This window comes from Pseudorasbora parva, chromosome 9 (genome assembly GCF_024679245.1).
Source record: "Pseudorasbora parva isolate DD20220531a chromosome 9, ASM2467924v1, whole genome shotgun sequence".
NCBI lineage: Eukaryota > Metazoa > Chordata > Actinopteri > Cypriniformes > Gobionidae > Pseudorasbora > Pseudorasbora parva.
Genome location: NC_090180.1, coordinates 697,501 through 716,750, shown reverse-complemented (window position 1 = coordinate 716,750; position 19,250 = coordinate 697,501). Strand labels below are relative to the sequence as shown.

Here is a 19,250-nt window from a genome sequence, read left to right as displayed (position 1 = left end):
TAGCATGTGTCACAATGATGACAAAGTTGAAATTATGGCAAATTTAGCAAAGGGTATAGCATGTGTCAAAATGATGACAAAGTTGAAATTATGGCAAATTTAGCAAATGGTATAGCATGTGTCAAAATGATGACAAAGATGAAATTATGGCAAATTTAGCAAAGGGTAGAGCATGTGTCAAAATGATGACAAAGTTGAAATTATGGCAAATTTAGCAAAGGGTATAGCATGTGTCAAAATGATGACAAAGTTGAAATTATGGCATAAAATGTCAAAATTATGGCCAATTTAGCAAAGGGTATAGCATGTGTCACAATGATGACAAAGTGGAAATTATGGCATAAAATGTCAAAATTATGGCCAATTTAGCAAAGGGTATAGCATGTGTCACAATGATGACAAAGTGGAAATTATGGCATAAAATGTCAAAATTATGGCCAATTTAGCAAAGGGTATAGCATGTGTCAAAATGATGACAAAGTGGAAATTATGGCATAAAATGTCAAAATTATGGCAAATTTAGCAAAGGGTATTGCATGTGTCACAACGATGACAAAGTTGAAATTATGGCCAATTTAGCAAAGGGTATAGCATGTGTAAAAATTAGGAAAAAGTTGAAATTATGGCAAATTTAGCAAAGGGTAAAGCGTGTCACAATGATGACGAAGTTGAAATTATGGCATAAAAAGTCAAAATTATGGGAAATTTAGCAAGGGGTATAGCATGTGTCAAAATGATGACAAAGTTGAAATTATGGCAAATTTAGCAAAGGGTATATTATGTGTCAAAATGATGACAAAGTTGAAATTATGGCAAATTTAGCAAAGGGTATAGCATGTGTCACTGATGACAAAGTTGAAATTATGGCAAATTTAGCAAAGGGTATAACGTGTCAAAATGATGGCCAATTTAGCAAAGGGTATAGCATGTGTTACAATGATGACAAAGTTGAAATTGTAGTAAATTTAGCAAAAGGTTTAGCATGTGTCAAAATGATGACAAAGTGGAAATTATGGCAAAAAATGTCAAAATTATGGCAAATTTAGCAAAGGGTATTGCATGTGTCACAACGATGACAAAGTTGAAATTATGGCCAATTTAGCAAAGGCTATAGCATGTGTCAAAATGAGGACAAAGTTGAAATTATGGCAAATTTAGCAAAGGGTATAGCATGTGTCAAAATGATGACAAAGTGGAAATTATGGCATAAAATGTCAAAATGATGGCCAATTTAGCAAAGGGTATTGCATGTGTCACAACGATGACAAAGTTGAAATTATGGCCAATTTAGCAAAGGCTATAGCATGTGTCAAAATGAGGACAAAGTTGAAATTATGGCAAATTTAGCAAAGGGTATAGCATGTGTCAAAATGATGACAAAGTGGAAATTATGGCATAAAATGTCAAAATGATGGCCAATTTAGCATAGGGTATAGCATGTGTCACAATGATGACAAAGTTGAAATTGTGGCAAATTTAGCAAAAGGTTTAGCATGTGTCAAAATGATGACAAAGTTGAAATTATGGCAAATTTAGCATAGGGTATAGCATGTGTCACAATGATGACAAAGTTGAAATTATGGCCAATTTAGCAAAGGGTATAGCATGTGTCACAATGATGACAAAGTTGAAATTATGGCAAATTTAGCAAAGGGTATAGCATGTGTCAAAATGATGACAAAGTTGAAATTATGGCAAATTTAGCAAAGGGTATAGCTAGACATGTGCCGATTTTCGATAATGCGATTTATCACGATAATGAATATGCACGATATTGTTATCGTGGGCACTTTAAAATATCGTAAATAATAATTTATTAACAATTTATATTTTTTTTATAATGCACTCAAGAATACTTTGCCCATCAACCGTATAAATGCTCAACACCGCTGTATTCTGCGTCAAAGGGACACGCGCTCAGATATAAACAAGCCCAACGTGCGTTTGCACATGACTGAACCAGTGAAGGAGACGCGCTGCTGAAGTGCCGCTCAGTGACAGCAGAGGGCGCTGATGAACTGCAGAATGAAGCCGGTTACCCCGGAAACCAGCAAACAAACAAAAAAACGCGTGTAAATGATAAATGGACTGCATTTATATAGCGCTTTTATCCAAAGCGCTTTACATTTTTGCCTCACATTCACCCATTCATACACCGACGGCGATGTCAGCCATGTAAGGCGCCATCCAGCTCGTCGGGAGCAGCTGGGGTTAGGTGTCTTGCTCATGGACACTTCGACACTTGGTCAAGTGGAACCGGGGATTGAACCACCAACCTTCTGGTTTGTAGACAACTTACATGAACCACTGAGCCACTGCCGCCCCTGCCGTGTAGTTTTTAAAACAGCCATTCGTTTTTGTAATCTCAATGTTGTTCATCACAGCACCAAATACTTAATACTTAAAGACTTAATAGGCTATTTATTTTCAAATTTAAACATTTTTATGTTTTAATCTGGACTACAACCCTAATAATTAGAACTGTTCTAATTATTTGTTATTGTTCAGTATAACTTTGAGATACGACTTCATTAGTGAACATGTTAATTCATTATTACCAAACTGACAATGAAAAATACTTATAAAGAATTAATCATTCTATGTTAATTTCTTAGTTACTTTTTAATAACATTAAAATCAAAATCAAAATAACTTTTAATGGACCTAAGATAAAACTAATAATGATCGGTATTTCTTAACTAACATTAACAAAAACATTATACTTCCTGTACCAAATGTAGCTATTGCTCAATCTTAGTGAATGCATAAACTAATGAGACCTTATTGTAATTTGTAAGCCTACCTGTTGTTCTTTATAGCCTAATTCTTTTGCACTTTAATCTGTTTGAAAATTGTACTTTTACAGCTCTGAAAAAAATCAAGAGACGTAACATTAATTTCTCATTGTTTCTCAATGTTAAGTGGTCTCTTAATTTTTTTCCAGAGCTGTATATATTTTTGGTGCATTATTGTATTTAAACATTCAGTTATTTTTGTTCTTACAAAAATAGTTCTTAAAGCTGTTATGCTATGGCAACACTTTTTTTTGCAACTTATTTAAATATCGTGATAATATCGTATATCGTGATAAAACTTCATCAATTAATCGCAGCATGAAAAATTGATATCGGCACATGCCTAGGTATAGCATGTGTCACAATGATGACAAAGTTGAAATTATGGCCAATTTAGCAAAGGGCATAGCATGTATCAAAATGGTGACAAAGTTGAAATTATGGCAAATTTAGCAAAGGGTATAGCATGTGTCAAAATGATGACAAAGTTGAAATTATGGCCAATTTAGCAAAGGGTATAGCATGTGTAAAAAATGATGACAAAGTGGAAATTATGGCAAATTTAGCAAAGGGTATAGCATGTGTCACAATGGTGACAAAGTTGAAATTATGGCAAATTTAGCAAAGGGTATAGCATGTGTCAAAATGATGACAAAGTTGAAATTATGGCCAATTTAGCAAAGGGTATAGCATGTGTAAAAAATGATGAGAAAGTGGAAATTATGGCAAATTTAGCAAAGGGTATAGCATGTGTCAAAATAATGACAAAGTTATAATTATGTCAAATTTAGCAAAGGGTATAGCATTTTTCAAAATGATGACAAAGTTGAAATTATGGCAAATTTAGCAAAGGGTATAGCATGTGTAAAATATGATGACAAAGTGGAAATTATGGCATAAAATGTCATAATTATGGCCAATTTAGCAAAGGGCATAGCATGTGTCAAAATGATGACAAAGTTGAAATTATGGCAAATTTAGCAAAGGGTATAGCATGTGTCACAATGATGACAAAGTTGAAATTATGGCAAATTTAGCAAAGGGTATAACATGTGTCAAAATGATGACAAAGTTGAAATTATGGCAAATTTAGCAAATGGTATAGCATGTGTCAAAATGATGACAAAGTTGAAATTATGGCAAATTTAGCAAAGGGTAGAGCATGTGTCAAAATGATGACAAAGTTGAAATTATGGCAAATTTAGCAAAGGGTATAGCATGTGTCAAAATGATGACAAAGTTGAAATTATGGCAAATTTAGCAAAGGGTATAGCATGTGTCAAAATGATGACAAAGTTGAAATTATGGCAAATTTAGCAAAGGGTATAGCATGTGTCAAAATGATGACAAAGTTGAAATTATGTCAAATTTAGCAAAGGGTATAGCATGTGTCAAAATGATGACAAAGTGGAAATTATGGCAAATTTAGCAAAGGGTATAGCATGTGTCAAAATGATGACAAAGATGAAATTATGGCACATTTAGCAAAGGGTATAGCATGTGTCACAATGATGACAAAGTTGAAATTATGGCACATTTAGCAAAGGGTATAGCGTGTCAAAATGATGACAAAGTTGAAATTATGGCAAATTTAGCAAAGGGTATAGCATGTGTCAAAATGATGACAAAGTTGAAATTATGGCACATTTAGCAAAGGGTATAGCGTGTCAAAATGATGACAAAGTTGAAATTATGGCAAATTTAGCAAAGGGTATAGCATGTGTCAAAATGATGACAAAGTTGAAATTATGGCAAATTTAGCAAAGGGTATAGCATGTGTCAAAATGATGACAAAGTTGAAATTATGGCACATTTAGCAAAGGGTATAGCATGTGTCAAAATGATGACAAAGTTGAAATTATGTCAAATTTAGCAAAGGGTATAGCATGTGTCACAATGATGACAAAGTTGAAATTATGGCAAATTTAGCAAAGGGTATAGCATGTGTAAAAAATGATGACAAAGTGGAAATTATGGCATAAAATGTCAAAATTATGGCCAATTTAGCAAAGGGCATAGCATGTGTCAAAATGATGACAAAGTTGAAATTATGGCAAATTTAGCAAAGGGTATAGCATGTGTCACAATGATGACAAAGTTGAAATTATGGCAAATTTAGCAAAGGGCATAGCATGTGTCAAAATGGTGACAAAGTTGAAATTATGGCAAATTTAGCAAAGGGTATAGCATGTGTCAAAATGATGACAAAGTTGAAATTATGGCCAATTTAGCAAAGGGTATAGCATGTGTAAAAAATGATGACAAAGTGGAAATTATGGCAAATTTAGCAAAGGGTATAGCATGTGTCACAATGGTGACAAAGTTGAAATTATGGCCAATTTAGCAAAGGGCATAGCATGTGTCAAAATGGTGACAAAGTTGAAATTATGGCAAATTTAGCAAAGGGTATAGCATGTGTCAAAATGATGACAAAGTTGAAATTATGGCCAATTTAGCAAAGGGTATAGCATGTGTAAAAAATGATGACAAAGTGGAAATTATGGCAAATTTAGCAAAGGGTATAGCATGTGTCACAATGGTGACAAAGTTGAAATTATGGCAAATTTAGCAAAGGGTATAGCATGTGTCAAAATGATGACAAAGTTGAAATTATGGCCAATTTAGCAAAGGGTATAGCATGTGTAAAAAATGATGACAAAGTGGAAACTATGGCAAATTTAGCAAAGGGTATAGCATGTGTAAAAAATGATGACAAAGTGGAAATTATGGCATAAAATGTCATAATTATGGCCAATTTAGCAAAGGGCATAGCATGTGTCAAAATGATGACAAAGTTGAAATTATGGCAAATTTAGCAAAGGGTATAGCATGTGTCAAAATGATGACAAAGTTGAAATTATGGCAAATTTAGCAAAGGGTATAGCATGTGTCAAAATGATGACAAAGTTGAAATTATGGCAAATTTAGCAAAGGGTATAGCATGTGTCAAAATGATGACAAAGTTGAAATTATGTCAAATTTAGCAAAGGGTATAGCATGTGTCACAATGATGACAAAGTTGAAATTATTGCACATTTAGCAAAGGGTATAGCGTGTCAAAATGATGACAAAGTTGAAATTATGGCAAATTTAGCAAAGGGTATAGCATGTGTCAAAATGATGACAAAGTTGAAATTATGGCAAATTTAGCAAAGGGTATAGCATGTGTCAAAATGATGACAAAGTAGAAATTATGGCACATTTAGCAAAGGGTATAGCATGTGTCAAAATGATGACAAAGTTGAAATTATGTCAAATTTAGCAAAGGGTATAGCATGTGTCACAATGATGACAAAGTTGAAATTATGGCAAATTTAGCAAAGGGTATAGCATGTGTAAAAAATGATGACAAAGTGGAAATTATGGCATAAAATGTCAAAATTATGGCCAATTTAGCAAAGGGCATAGCATGTGTCAAAATGATGACAAAGTTGAAATTATGGCAAATTTAGCAAATGGTATAGCATGTGTCAAAATGATGACAAAGTTGAAATTATGGCCATTTTAGCAAAGGGTATAGCATGTGTCACAATGATGACAAAGTTGAAATTATGGCAAATTTAGCAAATGGTATAGCATGTGTCAAAATGATGACAAAGTTGAAATTATGGCCAATTTAGCAAATGGTATAGCATGTGTCAAAATGATGACAAAGTTGAAATTATGGCCAATTTAGCAAAGGGCATAGCATGTGTCAAAATGATGACAAAGTTGAAATTATGGCAAATTTAGCAAATGGTATAGCATGTGTCAAAATGATGACAAAGTTGAAATTATGGCCAATTTAGCAAAGGGTATAGCATGTGTCACAATGATGACAAAGTTGAAATTATGGCAAATTTAGCAAAGGGTATAGCATGTGTCACAATGATGACAAAGTTGAAATTATGGCAAATTTAGCAAATGGTATAGCATGTGTCAAAATGATGACAAAGTTGAAATTATGGCAAATTTAGCAAAGGGTAGAGCATGAGTCAAAATGATGACAAAGTTGAAATTATGGCAAATTTAGCAAAGGGTATAGCATATGTCAAAATGATGACAAAGTTGAAATTATGGCAAATTTAGCAAAGGGTATAGCATGTGTCAAAATGATGGCAAAGTAGAAATTATGGCAAATTTAGCAAAGGGTATAGCGTGTCAAAATGATGACAAAGTGGAAATTATGGCATAAAATGTCAAAATTATGGCCAATTTAGCAAAGGGTATAGCATGTGTCACAATGATGACAAAGTGGAAATTATGGCATAAAATGTCAAAATTATGGCAAATTTAGCAAAGGGTAAAGCATGTGTCAAAATGATGACAAAGTGGAAATTATGGCATAAAATGTCAAAATTATGGCAAATTTAGCAAAGAGTATAGCATGTGTCAAAATGATGACAAAGTGGAAATTATGGCATAAAATGTCAAAATTATGGCAAATTTAGCAAAGGGTATTGCATGTGTCACAACGATGACAAAGTTGAAATTATGGCCAATTTAGCAAAGGGTATAGCATGTGTCACAACGATGACAAAGTTGAAATTATGGCAAATTTAGCAAAGGGTATAGCATGTGTACAAATGATGATAAAGTTGAAATTATGGCAATTTTAGCAAAGGGTATAGCATGTGTCAAAATGATGACAAAGTTGAAATTATGGCAATTTTAGCAAAGGGTATAGCGTGTGTCAAAATGATGACAAAGTTGAAATTATGGCAAATTTAGCAAAGGGTATAGCATGTGTCAAAATGATGACAAAGTTGAAATTATGGCCAATTTAGCAAAGGGTATATTATGTGTCAAAATGATGACAAAGTTGAAATTATGGCAAATTTAGCAAAGGGTATAGCATGTGTCACAATGATGACAAAGTTGAAATTATGGCAAATTTAGCAAAGGGTATAACGTGTCAAAATGATGACAAAGTTGAAATGATGGCAAATTTAGCAAAGGGTATAGCATGTGTACAAATGATGATAAAGTTGAAATTATGGCAATTTTAGCAAAGGGTATGGCATGTGTCAAAATGATGACAAAGTTGAAATTATGGCAAATTTAGCAAAGGGTATAGCATGTGTAAAAAATGATGACAAAGTGGAAATTATGGCATAAAATGTCAAAATTATGGCCAATTTAGCAAAGGGCATAGCATGTGTCAAAATGATGACAAAGTTGAAATTATGGCAAATTTAGCAAAGGGTATAGCATGTGTCACAATGATGACAAAGTTGAAATTATGGCAAATTTAGCAAAGGGCATAGCATGTGTCAAAATGGTGACAAAGTTGAAATTATGGCAAATTTAGCAAAGGGTATAGCATGTGTCAAAATGATGACAAAGTTGAAATTATGGCCAATTTAGCAAAGGGTATAGCATGTGTAAAAAATGATGACAAAGTGGAAATTATGGCAAATTTAGCAAAGGGTATAGCATGTGTCACAATGGTGACAAAGTTGAAATTATGGCCAATTTAGCAAAGGGCATAGCATGTGTCAAAATGGTGACAAAGTTGAAATTATGGCAAATTTAGCAAAGGGTATAGCATGTGTCAAAATGATGACAAAGTTGAAATTATGGCCAATTTAGCAAAGGGTATAGCATGTGTAAAAAATGATGACAAAGTGGAAATTATGGCAAATTTAGCAAAGGGTATAGCATGTGTCACAATGGTGACAAAGTTGAAATTATGGCAAATTTAGCAAAGGGTATAGCATGTGTCAAAATGATGACAAAGTTGAAATTATGGCCAATTTAGCAAAGGGTATAGCATGTGTAAAAAATGATGACAAAGTGGAAACTATGGCAAATTTAGCAAAGGGTATAGCATGTGTCAAAATAATGACAAAGTTAAAATTATGTCAAATTTAGCAAAGGGTATAGCATGTGTCAAAATGATGACAAAGTTGAAATTATGGCAAATTTAGCAAAGGGTATAGCATGTGTAAAAAATGATGACAAAGTGGAAATTATGGCATAAAATGTCATAATTATGGCCAATTTAGCAAAGGGCATAGCATGTGTCAAAATGATGACAAAGTTGAAATTATGGCATATTTAGCAAAGGGTATAGCATGTGTCACAATGATGACAAAGTTGAAATTATGGCAAATTTAGCAAATGGTATAGCATGTGTCAAAATGATGACAAAGTTGAAATTATGGCAAATTTAGCAAAGGGTAGAGCATGAGTCAAAATGATGACAAAGTTGAAATTATGGCAAATTTAGCAAAGGGTATAGCATATGTCAAAATGATGACAAAGTTGAAATTATGGCAAATTTAGCAAAGGGTATAGCATGTGTCAAAATGATGGCAAAGTAGAAATTATGGCAAATTTAGCAAAGGGTATAGCGTGTCAAAATGATGACAAAGTGGAAATTATGGCATAAAATGTCAAAATTATGGCCAATTTAGCAAAGGGTATAGCATGTGTCACAATGATGACAAAGTGGAAATTATGGCATAAAATGTCAAAATTATGGCAAATTTAGCAAAGGGTAAAGCATGTGTCAAAATGATGACAAAGTGGAAATTATGGCATAAAATGTCAAAATTATGGCAAATTTAGCAAAGGGTATAGCATGTGTCAAAATGATGACAAAGTGGAAATTATGGCATAAAATGTCAAAATTATGGCAAATTTAGCAAAGGGTATTGCATGTGTCACAACGATGACAAAGTTGAAATTATGGCCAATTTAGCAAAGGGTATAGCATGTGTCACAACGATGACAAAGTTGAAATTATGGCAAATTTAGCAAAGGGTATAGCATGTGTACAAATGATGATAAAGTTGAAATTATGGCAATTTTAGCAAAGGGTATAGCATGTGTCAAAATGATGACAAAGTTGAAATTATGGCAATTTTAGCAAAGGGTATAGCGTGTGTCAAAATGATGACAAAGTTGAAATTATGGCAAATTTAGCAAAGGGTATAGCATGTGTCAAAATGATGACAAAGTTGAAATTATGGCCAATTTAGCAAAGGGTATATTATGTGTCAAAATGATGACAAAGTTGAAATTATGGCAAATTTAGCAAAGGGTATAGCATGTGTCACAATGATGACAAAGTTGAAATTATGGCAAATTTAGCAAAGGGTATAACATGTCAAAATGATGACAAAGTTGAAATGATGGCAAATTTAGCAAAGGGTATAGCATGTGTACAAATGATGATAAAGTTGAAATTATGGCAATTTTAGCAAAGGGTATGGCATGTGTCAAAATGATGACAAAGTTGAAATTATGGCAAATTTAGCAAAGGGTATAGCATGTGTAAAAAATGATGACAAAGTGGAAATTATGGCATAAAATGTCAAAATTATGGCCAATTTAGCAAAGGGCATAGCATGTGTCAAAATGATGACAAAGTTGAAATTATGGCAAATTTAGCAAAGGGTATAGCATGTGTCACAATGATGACAAAGTTGAAATTATGGCAAATTTAGCAAAGGGCATAGCATGTGTCAAAATGGTGACAAAGTTGAAATTATGGCAAATTTAGCAAAGGGTATAGCATGTGTCAAAATGATGACAAAGTTGAAATTATGGCCAATTTAGCAAAGGGTATAGCATGTGTAAAAAATGATGACAAAGTGGAAATTATGGCAAATTTAGCAAAGGGTATAGCATGTGTCACAATGGTGACAAAGTTGAAATTATGGCCAATTTAGCAAAGGGCATAGCATGTGTCAAAATGGTGACAAAGTTGAAATTATGGCAAATTTAGCAAAGGGTATAGCATGTGTCAAAATGATGACAAAGTTGAAATTATGGCCAATTTAGCAAAGGGTATAGCATGTGTAAAAAATGATGACAAAGTGGAAATTATGGCAAATTTAGCAAAGGGTATAGCATGTGTCACAATGGTGACAAAGTTGAAATTATGGCAAATTTAGCAAAGGGTATAGCATGTGTCAAAATGATGACAAAGTTGAAATTATGGCCAATTTAGCAAAGGGTATAGCATGTGTAAAAAATGATGACAAAGTGGAAACTATGGCAAATTTAGCAAAGGGTATAGCATGTGTCAAAATAATGACAAAGTTAAAATTATGTCAAATTTAGCAAAGGGTATAGCATGTGTCAAAATGATGACAAAGTTGAAATTATGGCAAATTTAGCAAAGGGTATAGCATGTGTAAAAAATGATGACAAAGTGGAAATTATGGCATAAAATGTCATAATTATGGCCAATTTAGCAAAGGGCATAGCATGTGTCAAAATGATGACAAAGTTGAAATTATGGCAAATTTAGCAAAGGGTATAGCATGTGTCACAATGATGACAAAGTTGAAATTATGGCAAATTTAGCAAAGGGTATAACATGTGTCAAAATGATGACAAAGTTGAAATTATGGCAAATTTAGCAAATGGTATAGCATGTGTCAAAATGATGACAAAGTTGAAAATATGGCAAATTTAGCAAAGGGTAGAGCATGTGTCAAAATGATGACAAAGTTGAAATTATGGCAAATTTAGCAAAGGGTATAGCATGTGTCAAAATGATGACAAAGTTGAAATTATGGCAAATTTAGCAAAGGGTATAGCATGTGTCAAAATGATGACAAAGTTGAAATTATGGCAAATTTAGCAAAGGGTATAGCATGTGTCACAATGATGACAAAGTTGAAATTATGGCAAATTTAGCAAAGGGTATAGCATGTGTCACAATGATGACAAAGTTGAAATTATGGCAAATTTAGCAAAGGGTATAGCATGTGTAAAAAATTATGACAAAGTGGAAATTATGGCATAAAATGTTAAAATTATGGCCAATTTAGCAAAGGGCATAGCATGTGTCAAAATGATGACAAAGTTGAAATTATGGCAAATTTAGCAAAGGGTATAGCATGTGTCACAATGATGACAAAGTTGAAATTATGGCAAATTTAGCAAATGGTATAGCATGTGTCAAAATGATGACAAAGTTGAAATTATGGCAAATTTAGCAAAGGGTAGAGCATGTGTCAAAATGATGACAAAGTTGAAATTATGGCAAATTTAGCAAAGGGTATAGCATATGTCAAAATGATGACAAAGTTGAAATTATGGCAAATTTAGCTAAGGGTATAGCATGTGTCAAAATGATGGCAAAGTAGAAATTATGGCAAATTTAGCAAAGGGTATAGCATGTGTCAAAATGATGACAAAGTGGAAATTATGGCATAAAATGTCAAAATTATGGCCAATTTAGCAAAGGGTATAGCATGTGTCACAATGATGACAAAGTGGAAATTATGGCATAAAATGTCAAAATTATGGCAAATTTAGCAAAGGGTAAAGCATGTGTCAAAATGATGACAAAGTGGAAATTATGGCATAAAATGTCAAAATTATGGCCAATTTAGCAAAGGGTATAGCATGTGTCACAATGATGACAAAGTGGAAATTATGGCATAAAATGTCAAAATTATGGCCAATTTAGCAAAGGGTATAGCATGTGTCAAAATGATGGCAAAGTAGAAATTATGGCAAATTTAGCAAAGGGTATAGCATGTGTCAAAATGATGACAAAGTGGAAATTATGGCATAAAATGTCAAAATTATGGCAAATTTAGCAAAGGGTATTGCATGTGTCACAACGATGACAAAGTTGAAATTATGGCCAATTTAGCAAAGGGTATTGCATGTGTCACAACGATGACAAAGTTGAAATTATGGCCAATTTAGCAAAGGGTATAGCATGTGTCACAACGATGACAAAGTTGAAATTATGGCAAATTTAGCAAAGGGTATAGCATGTGTACAAATGATGATAAAGTTGAAATTATGGCAATTTTAGCAAAGGGTATAGCATGTGTCAAAATGATGACAAAGTTGAAATTATGGCAATTTTAGCAAAGGGTATAGCGTGTGTCAAAATGATGACAAAGTTGAAATTATGGCAAATTTAGCAAAGGGTATAGCATGTGTCAAAATGATGACAAAGTTGAAATTATGGCCATTTTAGCAAAGGGTATAGCATGTGTCAAAATGATGACAAAGTTGAAATTATGGCAAATTTAGCAAAGGGTATAGCATGTGTCACAATGATGACAAAGTTGAAATTATGGCAAATTTAGCAAAGGGTATAACGTGTCAAAATGATGACAAAGTTGAAATGATGGCAAATTTAGCAAAGGGTATAGCATGTGTACAAATGATGATAAAGTTGAAATTATGGCAATTTTAGCAAAGGGTATGGCATGTGTCAAAATGATGACAAAGTTGAAATTATGGCAATTTTAGCAAAGGGTATAGCGTGTGTCAAAATGATGACAAAGTTGAAATTATGGCAAATTTAGCAAAGGGTATAGCATGTGTCAAAATCCTGAGAAAGTTGAAAATATGGCCAATTTAGCAAAGGGTATAGCATGTGTCAAAATGATGACAAAGTTGAAATTATGGCATAAAAAGTCAAAATTATGGCAAATTTAGCAAAGGGTATAGCATGTGTCAAAATGATGACAAAGTTGAAATTATGTCATCATTTTGACACATGCTATACCCTTTGCTAAATTTGCCATAATTTCAACTTTGTCATCATTTTGACACACGCTATACCCTTTGCTAAATTTGCCAAAGTTTAAATTATGGTAAATTTAGCAAAGGGTATAGCATGTGTCACAATGATGACAAAGTTGAAATGTTGGCAAATTTAGCAAAGGGTATAGCATGTGTCAAAATGATGACAAAATTTGATGGCATCAACACATCTCATAAATTTGGGCCAAGGCCATGTTTACCGCTGTGTGTCATCCCCTCTTCTTTTTATATCAGTCTGCAAATGTCCGGGCACTGAGGAGACAAGTTGCTCAAGTTTAGGAATAGGAATGTTGTCCCATTCTTGTCTAATACAGGCTTCTAGTTGCTCAACTCTCTTAGGTCTTCTTTGTCGCATCTTCCTCGTGCCAAATGTTTTCTAATGGTGAAAGATCTGGACTGCAGGCTGGCCATTTCAGTGCCGGATCCTTCCTAAATGAGCCTTGGCCCAGAGAAAATGCCTGCGCTTCTGGAACATGTTTAGATATGGCTTCTTTTTTGACCTATAGAGTTTTAGCCGGTGAATGGCGCGGTAGATTGTGTTCACCAATGTTTTCTGGAAGTATTCTTGAGCCCATGTTGTGATGTCCATTAGAGTAGCATTCCTGTATGTGATGCAGTGCCGTCTAGGGGCTGAAGATCACGGGCATCCTGTTTGGTTTTGACCCTTGACCCTTACGTACAGAAATTGTTCCAGCTTCTCTGAATCTTTGGATGATATTATGCACTGGAGATGATGATAACTTCAAACTCTTTGAAATTATTCTCAGAGAAACTCTTTTCTGATATTTCTCCACTATTGTCCGCTGCAGCATTGGGGGAATTGGTGATCCTCTGCCCATCTTCTGAGAGACACTGCCACTCTGAGAGGCTCTTTTTATAGCCAATCATGTTGACAATTGACCTAATAAGTTGCAGATTGGTCCTTCAGCTGTTCCTTATATGTACATTTAACTTTTCCGGCCTCTTATTGCTCCCTGTCTCAACTTTTTTGGAATGTGTAACTCTCATGAAATCCAAAATGAGCCAATATTTGGCATGACATTTCAAAATGTCTCACTTTCAACATTTGATGTTATCTATATTCTATTGTGAATAAAATATAAGTTTATGAGATTTGTAAATTATTGCATTCATATTTTATTCACAATGTATAGTGTCGCAACTTTTTTGAAATCGGGTTTGTAATCTAATAACTCTTCATAATGCCTGTGTTACAAATATGTTAATGTATTAAGTAATTACACACAGCTCCATAAAGTAATATGTAAAGTATATGTTACATTGTCACAAGATCCCCTAATGTAAGACCAATTATTTTCTAGAGTTTTTGAGTGTCTTAGGCATATGTGTTGTGCAAGTTTATTGCGTTTCGTGTGTGGTTTCCCTCACAGGTTTTAGTTTCGAGTTGTGTCATCGTGGACTGGGGTACCACTGTGATTAATCTCTCGCTCTCTCTCACACATAAACCTCTCGGAGTTTAAAGTGCTGAGGGGTTCCTCCGAAGACGCTCTGCCATCTCAAACAGGAAGATTTACACACCAGCTTTGGCATTTCATCTCATGGCTGTGGATCTTCAACATCACTTCAGTCAAATATATCTATTGATATAGAAGCAGCAGAAGATTCAGAGTTCCATCTTTCTTTTATATAAGACAGCACAGGTTTTTGTATTGGCGTTTTTCATTGTGTCGGGACTACCACAGTGGTTCATTCATCACCTGGGGCTGTACAATATCTCACAGCTCTGTTTAGAAGGAACTTCTGCTTATAAACTGGATTAAAAGATTCAGAACAATATCTGACTGAGCGGTGACATGTTTGATTCTCTCAGTCTTGTTATTTCTGTTTTGAAGACGTTTGTCCCAGGCACGTGTGTGTGTTTCTGAATGGAGCAGATGTGTGTTTATCATAAGGACACATGGCAGATGGAACAGTTTGAAAGAAAATCAATCTGGATGTTTCCCCTGGATCTTTCCCATCAGTTTCCAGAGGAGTTTATAGCATATTTCTGGAGATGTGAGGAGACTCATTACTGAGGGATTTTGTCGAAGGGCTGAATGACGTGCTGATCCTCTAACTTTTGGGAATCCCATCCCTCTCACGGTCAATCGAAGTAAGTAAATTCACTTCAATATTATTGTTGTAATGCAGCTTTCTAACCCATACCCGTAGATTTGTGAGCACATGAAGTTTGGTAGTTAGTTGTAGTAAACTGGGCTCAGTTAGTCGTCCTAATGCAGATGTAGGGTCCGGAGTGTTTTTGTAAGGCTTACGGGAGCAGTGGATTTTCAGCTACTGACACTTTAACATTTGGAAAGCCGATAACTCTCACTGTCTCACCAAGTAAGTACATCTTCTATGCTATTACACACTTTAACACCAACAGGTGTAATGTAGAAAATAGTGTAAAACTCCAGGGATTATGTTGGAATGGTGTGTGTTGCTGTTGGTTGTGCTTCTGTTGCGTTCAGCTTGTGATCGCCGCGTGTTGACGTGACTTTTGCTCTGAAGAAAACATTTGCATTAGAGTAATAATATCTGTTCTTAAGACTACTGATGTTTTGTGCATGGATGGATGATTGCAAAGCTTTTTTCACGGACATCATGTGGTGTCTGTGAAATATTTTGTGATGTCCGTTTGAAAGTTAAAAAATTAAGAGTTTATCACTGGCCCAGAATATAGTCAGAATTGTGTGTTATAAATTCAGAATTTGTTATATAGTCAGAATTGTGAGTTATAAAGTCATAATTGTGAGTTATGAATTCAGAATTTGTTATAAAGTCATAATTGTGAGTAATAAAGTCATAATTGTGAGTTATAAATTCAGAATTTGTTATAAAGTCATAATTGTGAGTTATAAATTCAGAATTTGTTAAAAAGTCATAATTGTGAGTTATAAATTCAGAATTTGTTATAAAGTCATAATTGTGAGTTATAAATTCAGAATTTGTTATAAAGTCATAATTGTGAGTTATAAATTCAGAATTTGTTATAAAGTCATAATTGTGAGTTATAAATTCAGAATTTGTTAAAAAGTCATAATTGTGAGTTATAAATTCAGAATTTGTTATAAAGTCATAATTGTGAGTTATAAATTCAGAATTTATTATAAATTCAGAATTGTGTTATAAAGTCAGAATTGTGTTATAAATTCAGAATTTGTTATAAAGTCAGTATTGTGAGTTATAAAGTCAGAATTTGTTATAAAGTCAGAATTGTGTTATAAATTCAGAATTTGTTATAAAGTCAGTATTGTGAGTTATAAATTCAGAATTTGTTATAAAGTCAGAATTGTGAGTTATAAATTCAGAATTTGTTATAAAGTCAGAATTGTGAGTTATAAATTCAGAATTTGTTATAAAGTAAGAATTGTGTTATAAATTCAGAATTGTGAGTTATAAAGTCAGAATTGTGAGTTATAAAGTCAGAATTGTGAGTTATGAAGTCAGAATTTATTATAAAGTCAGAATTGTGAGTTATAAAGTCAGAATTTATTATAAAGTAAGAATTGTGAGTTATAAAGTCAGAATTTATTATAAAGTAAGAATTGTGAGTTATAAAGTCAGAATGTATTATAAAGTCAGAATTGTGAGTTATAAAGTCAGAATTGTGAGTTACAGTCAGAATTGTAAGTTATAAAGTCAGAATTTATTATAAAGTCAGAATTGTGAGTTATAAAGTCAGAATTGTGAGTTATAAAGTCAGAATTGTGAGTTACAGTCAGAATTGTAAGTTATAAAGTCAGAATTTATTATAAAGTCAGAATTGTGAGTTATAAAGTCAGAATTGTAAGTTAAAAAGTCAGAATTGTGAGTTATAAAGTCAGAATTGTGAGTTAAAAAGTCAGAATTTATTATCAAGTCAGAATTGTGAGTTATAAAGTCCGAATTGCGAGTTATAAAGTCAGAATCGTGAGTTATAAAGTCCGAATTTTGTGCTATAAAAAGTCAGAATTGTGAGTTTTAAAGTCAGAATTGTGAGTTATAAAGTCAGAATTTATTATAAAGTCAGAATTGTGAGTTATAAAGTCAGAATTTATTATAAAGTCAGAATTGTGAGTTATAAAGTCAGAATTTATTATAAAGTCAGAATTTCAAGTTATAAAGTCAGAATTTATTATAAAGTCAGAATTGTGAGTTATAAAGTCAGAATTTATTATAAAGTCAGAATTGTGAGTTATAAAGTCAGAATTTATTATAAAGTCAGAATTTCAAGTTATAAAAAGTCAGAATTGTAAGTTATTAAAAGTCAGAATTGTAAGTTATAAAGTCAGAAATGTGAGTTATAAAGTCAGAATTGTAAGTTATAAAGTCAGAATTGTAAGTTATAAAGTCAGAATTGTGAGATATAAAGTCAGAATTGTGAGATATAAAGTCAGAATTTATTATAAAGTCAGAATTGTGAGTTATAAAGTCAGAATTTATTATAAAGTCAGAATTTCAAGTTATAAAGTCAGAATTGTAAGATATAAAGTCAGAATTTATTATAAAGTCAGAATTGTGAGTTATAAAGTCAGAATTTATTATAAAGTCAGAATTTCAAGTTATAAAGTCAGAATTGTGAGATATAAAGTCAGAATTTCAAGTTATAAAGTCAGAATTGTGAGTTATAAAGTCAGAATTTATTATAAAGTCAGAATTTCAAGTTATAAAAAGTCAGAATTGTAAGTTATAAAAAGTCAGAATTGTAAGTTATAAAGTCAGAAATGTGAGTTATAAAGTCAGAATTGTAAGTTATAAAGTCAGAATTGTAAGTTATAAAGTCAGAATTGTGAGATATAAAGTCAGAATTGTGAGATATAAAGTCAGAATTTATTATAAAGTCAGAATTGTGAGTTATAAAGTCAGAATTTATTATAAAGTCAGAATTTCAAGTTATAAAGTCAGAATTGTGAGATATAAAGTCAGAATTTATTATAAAGTCAGAATTGTGAGTTATAAAGTCAGAATTTATTATAAAGTCAGAATTTCAAGTTATAAAAAGTCAGAATTGTAAGTTATAAAGTCAGAATTGTGAGTTATAAAGTCAGAATTTATTATAAAGTCAGAATTGTGAGTTATAAAGTCAGAATTGTGAGTTATAAAGTCCGAATTGCGAGTTATAAAGTCAGAATCGTGAGTTATAAAGTCCGAATTTTGTGCTATAAAAAGTCAGAATTGCTAGTTATAAAGTCAGAATTTATTATAAAGTCAGAATTGTGAGATATAAAGTCAGAATTGTGAGATATAAAGTCAGAATTTATTATAAAGTCAGAATTGTGAGTTATAAAGTCAGAATTTATTATAAAGTCAGAATTTCAAGTTATAAAGTCAGAATTGTGAGATATAAAGTCAGAATTTATTATAAAGTCAGAATTGTGAGTTATAAAGTCAGAATTTATTATAAAGTCAGAATTTCAAGTTATAAAAAGTCAGAATTGTAAGTTATAAAGTCAGAATTGTGAGTTATAAAGTCAGAATTTATTATAAAGTCAGAATTGTGAGTTATAAAGTCAGAATTGTGAGTTATAAAGTCCGAATTGCGAGTTATAAAGTCAGAATCGTGAGTTATAAAGTCCGAATTTTGTGCTATAAAAAGTCAGAATTGCTAGTTATAAAGTCAGAATTTATTATAAAGTCAGAATTGTGAGTTATAAAGTCAGAATTTATTATAAAGTCAGAATTTCAAGTTATAAAGTCAGAATTGTGAGTTATAAAGTCAGAATTTATTATAAAGTCAGAATTTCAAGTTATAAAGTCAGAATTGTGAGTTATAAAGACAGAATTTATTATAAAGTCAGAATTGTGAGTTATAAAGTCAGAATTGTGAGTTATAAAGTCAGAATTTATTATAAAGTCAGAATTTGTTATAAAGTCAAATTTCATGTTATAAAGTCAGAATTTGCGAGTTATAAAAAATGTCGAAATCTGAATTGTGAGTTATAAAGTCAGAATTTCATGCTA

At 32.5% G+C, this 19,250-nt stretch overlaps 1 protein-coding gene across 1 annotated transcript in view; it reads left to right on the top strand.

Moving 5' to 3' along the window:
- Positions 1–19,250, top strand: part of trdc (T-cell receptor delta constant) — a 38,112-nt gene that overhangs the window by 17,642 nt on the left and 1,220 nt on the right. Inside the window, exon 3 of the mRNA XM_067452956.1 lies at positions 15,554–15,650. Within this exon, the coding sequence (XP_067309057.1) occupies positions 15,554–15,650 (97 nt within the window). The remainder of the gene's footprint in view (positions 1–15,553; positions 15,651–19,250) is intronic.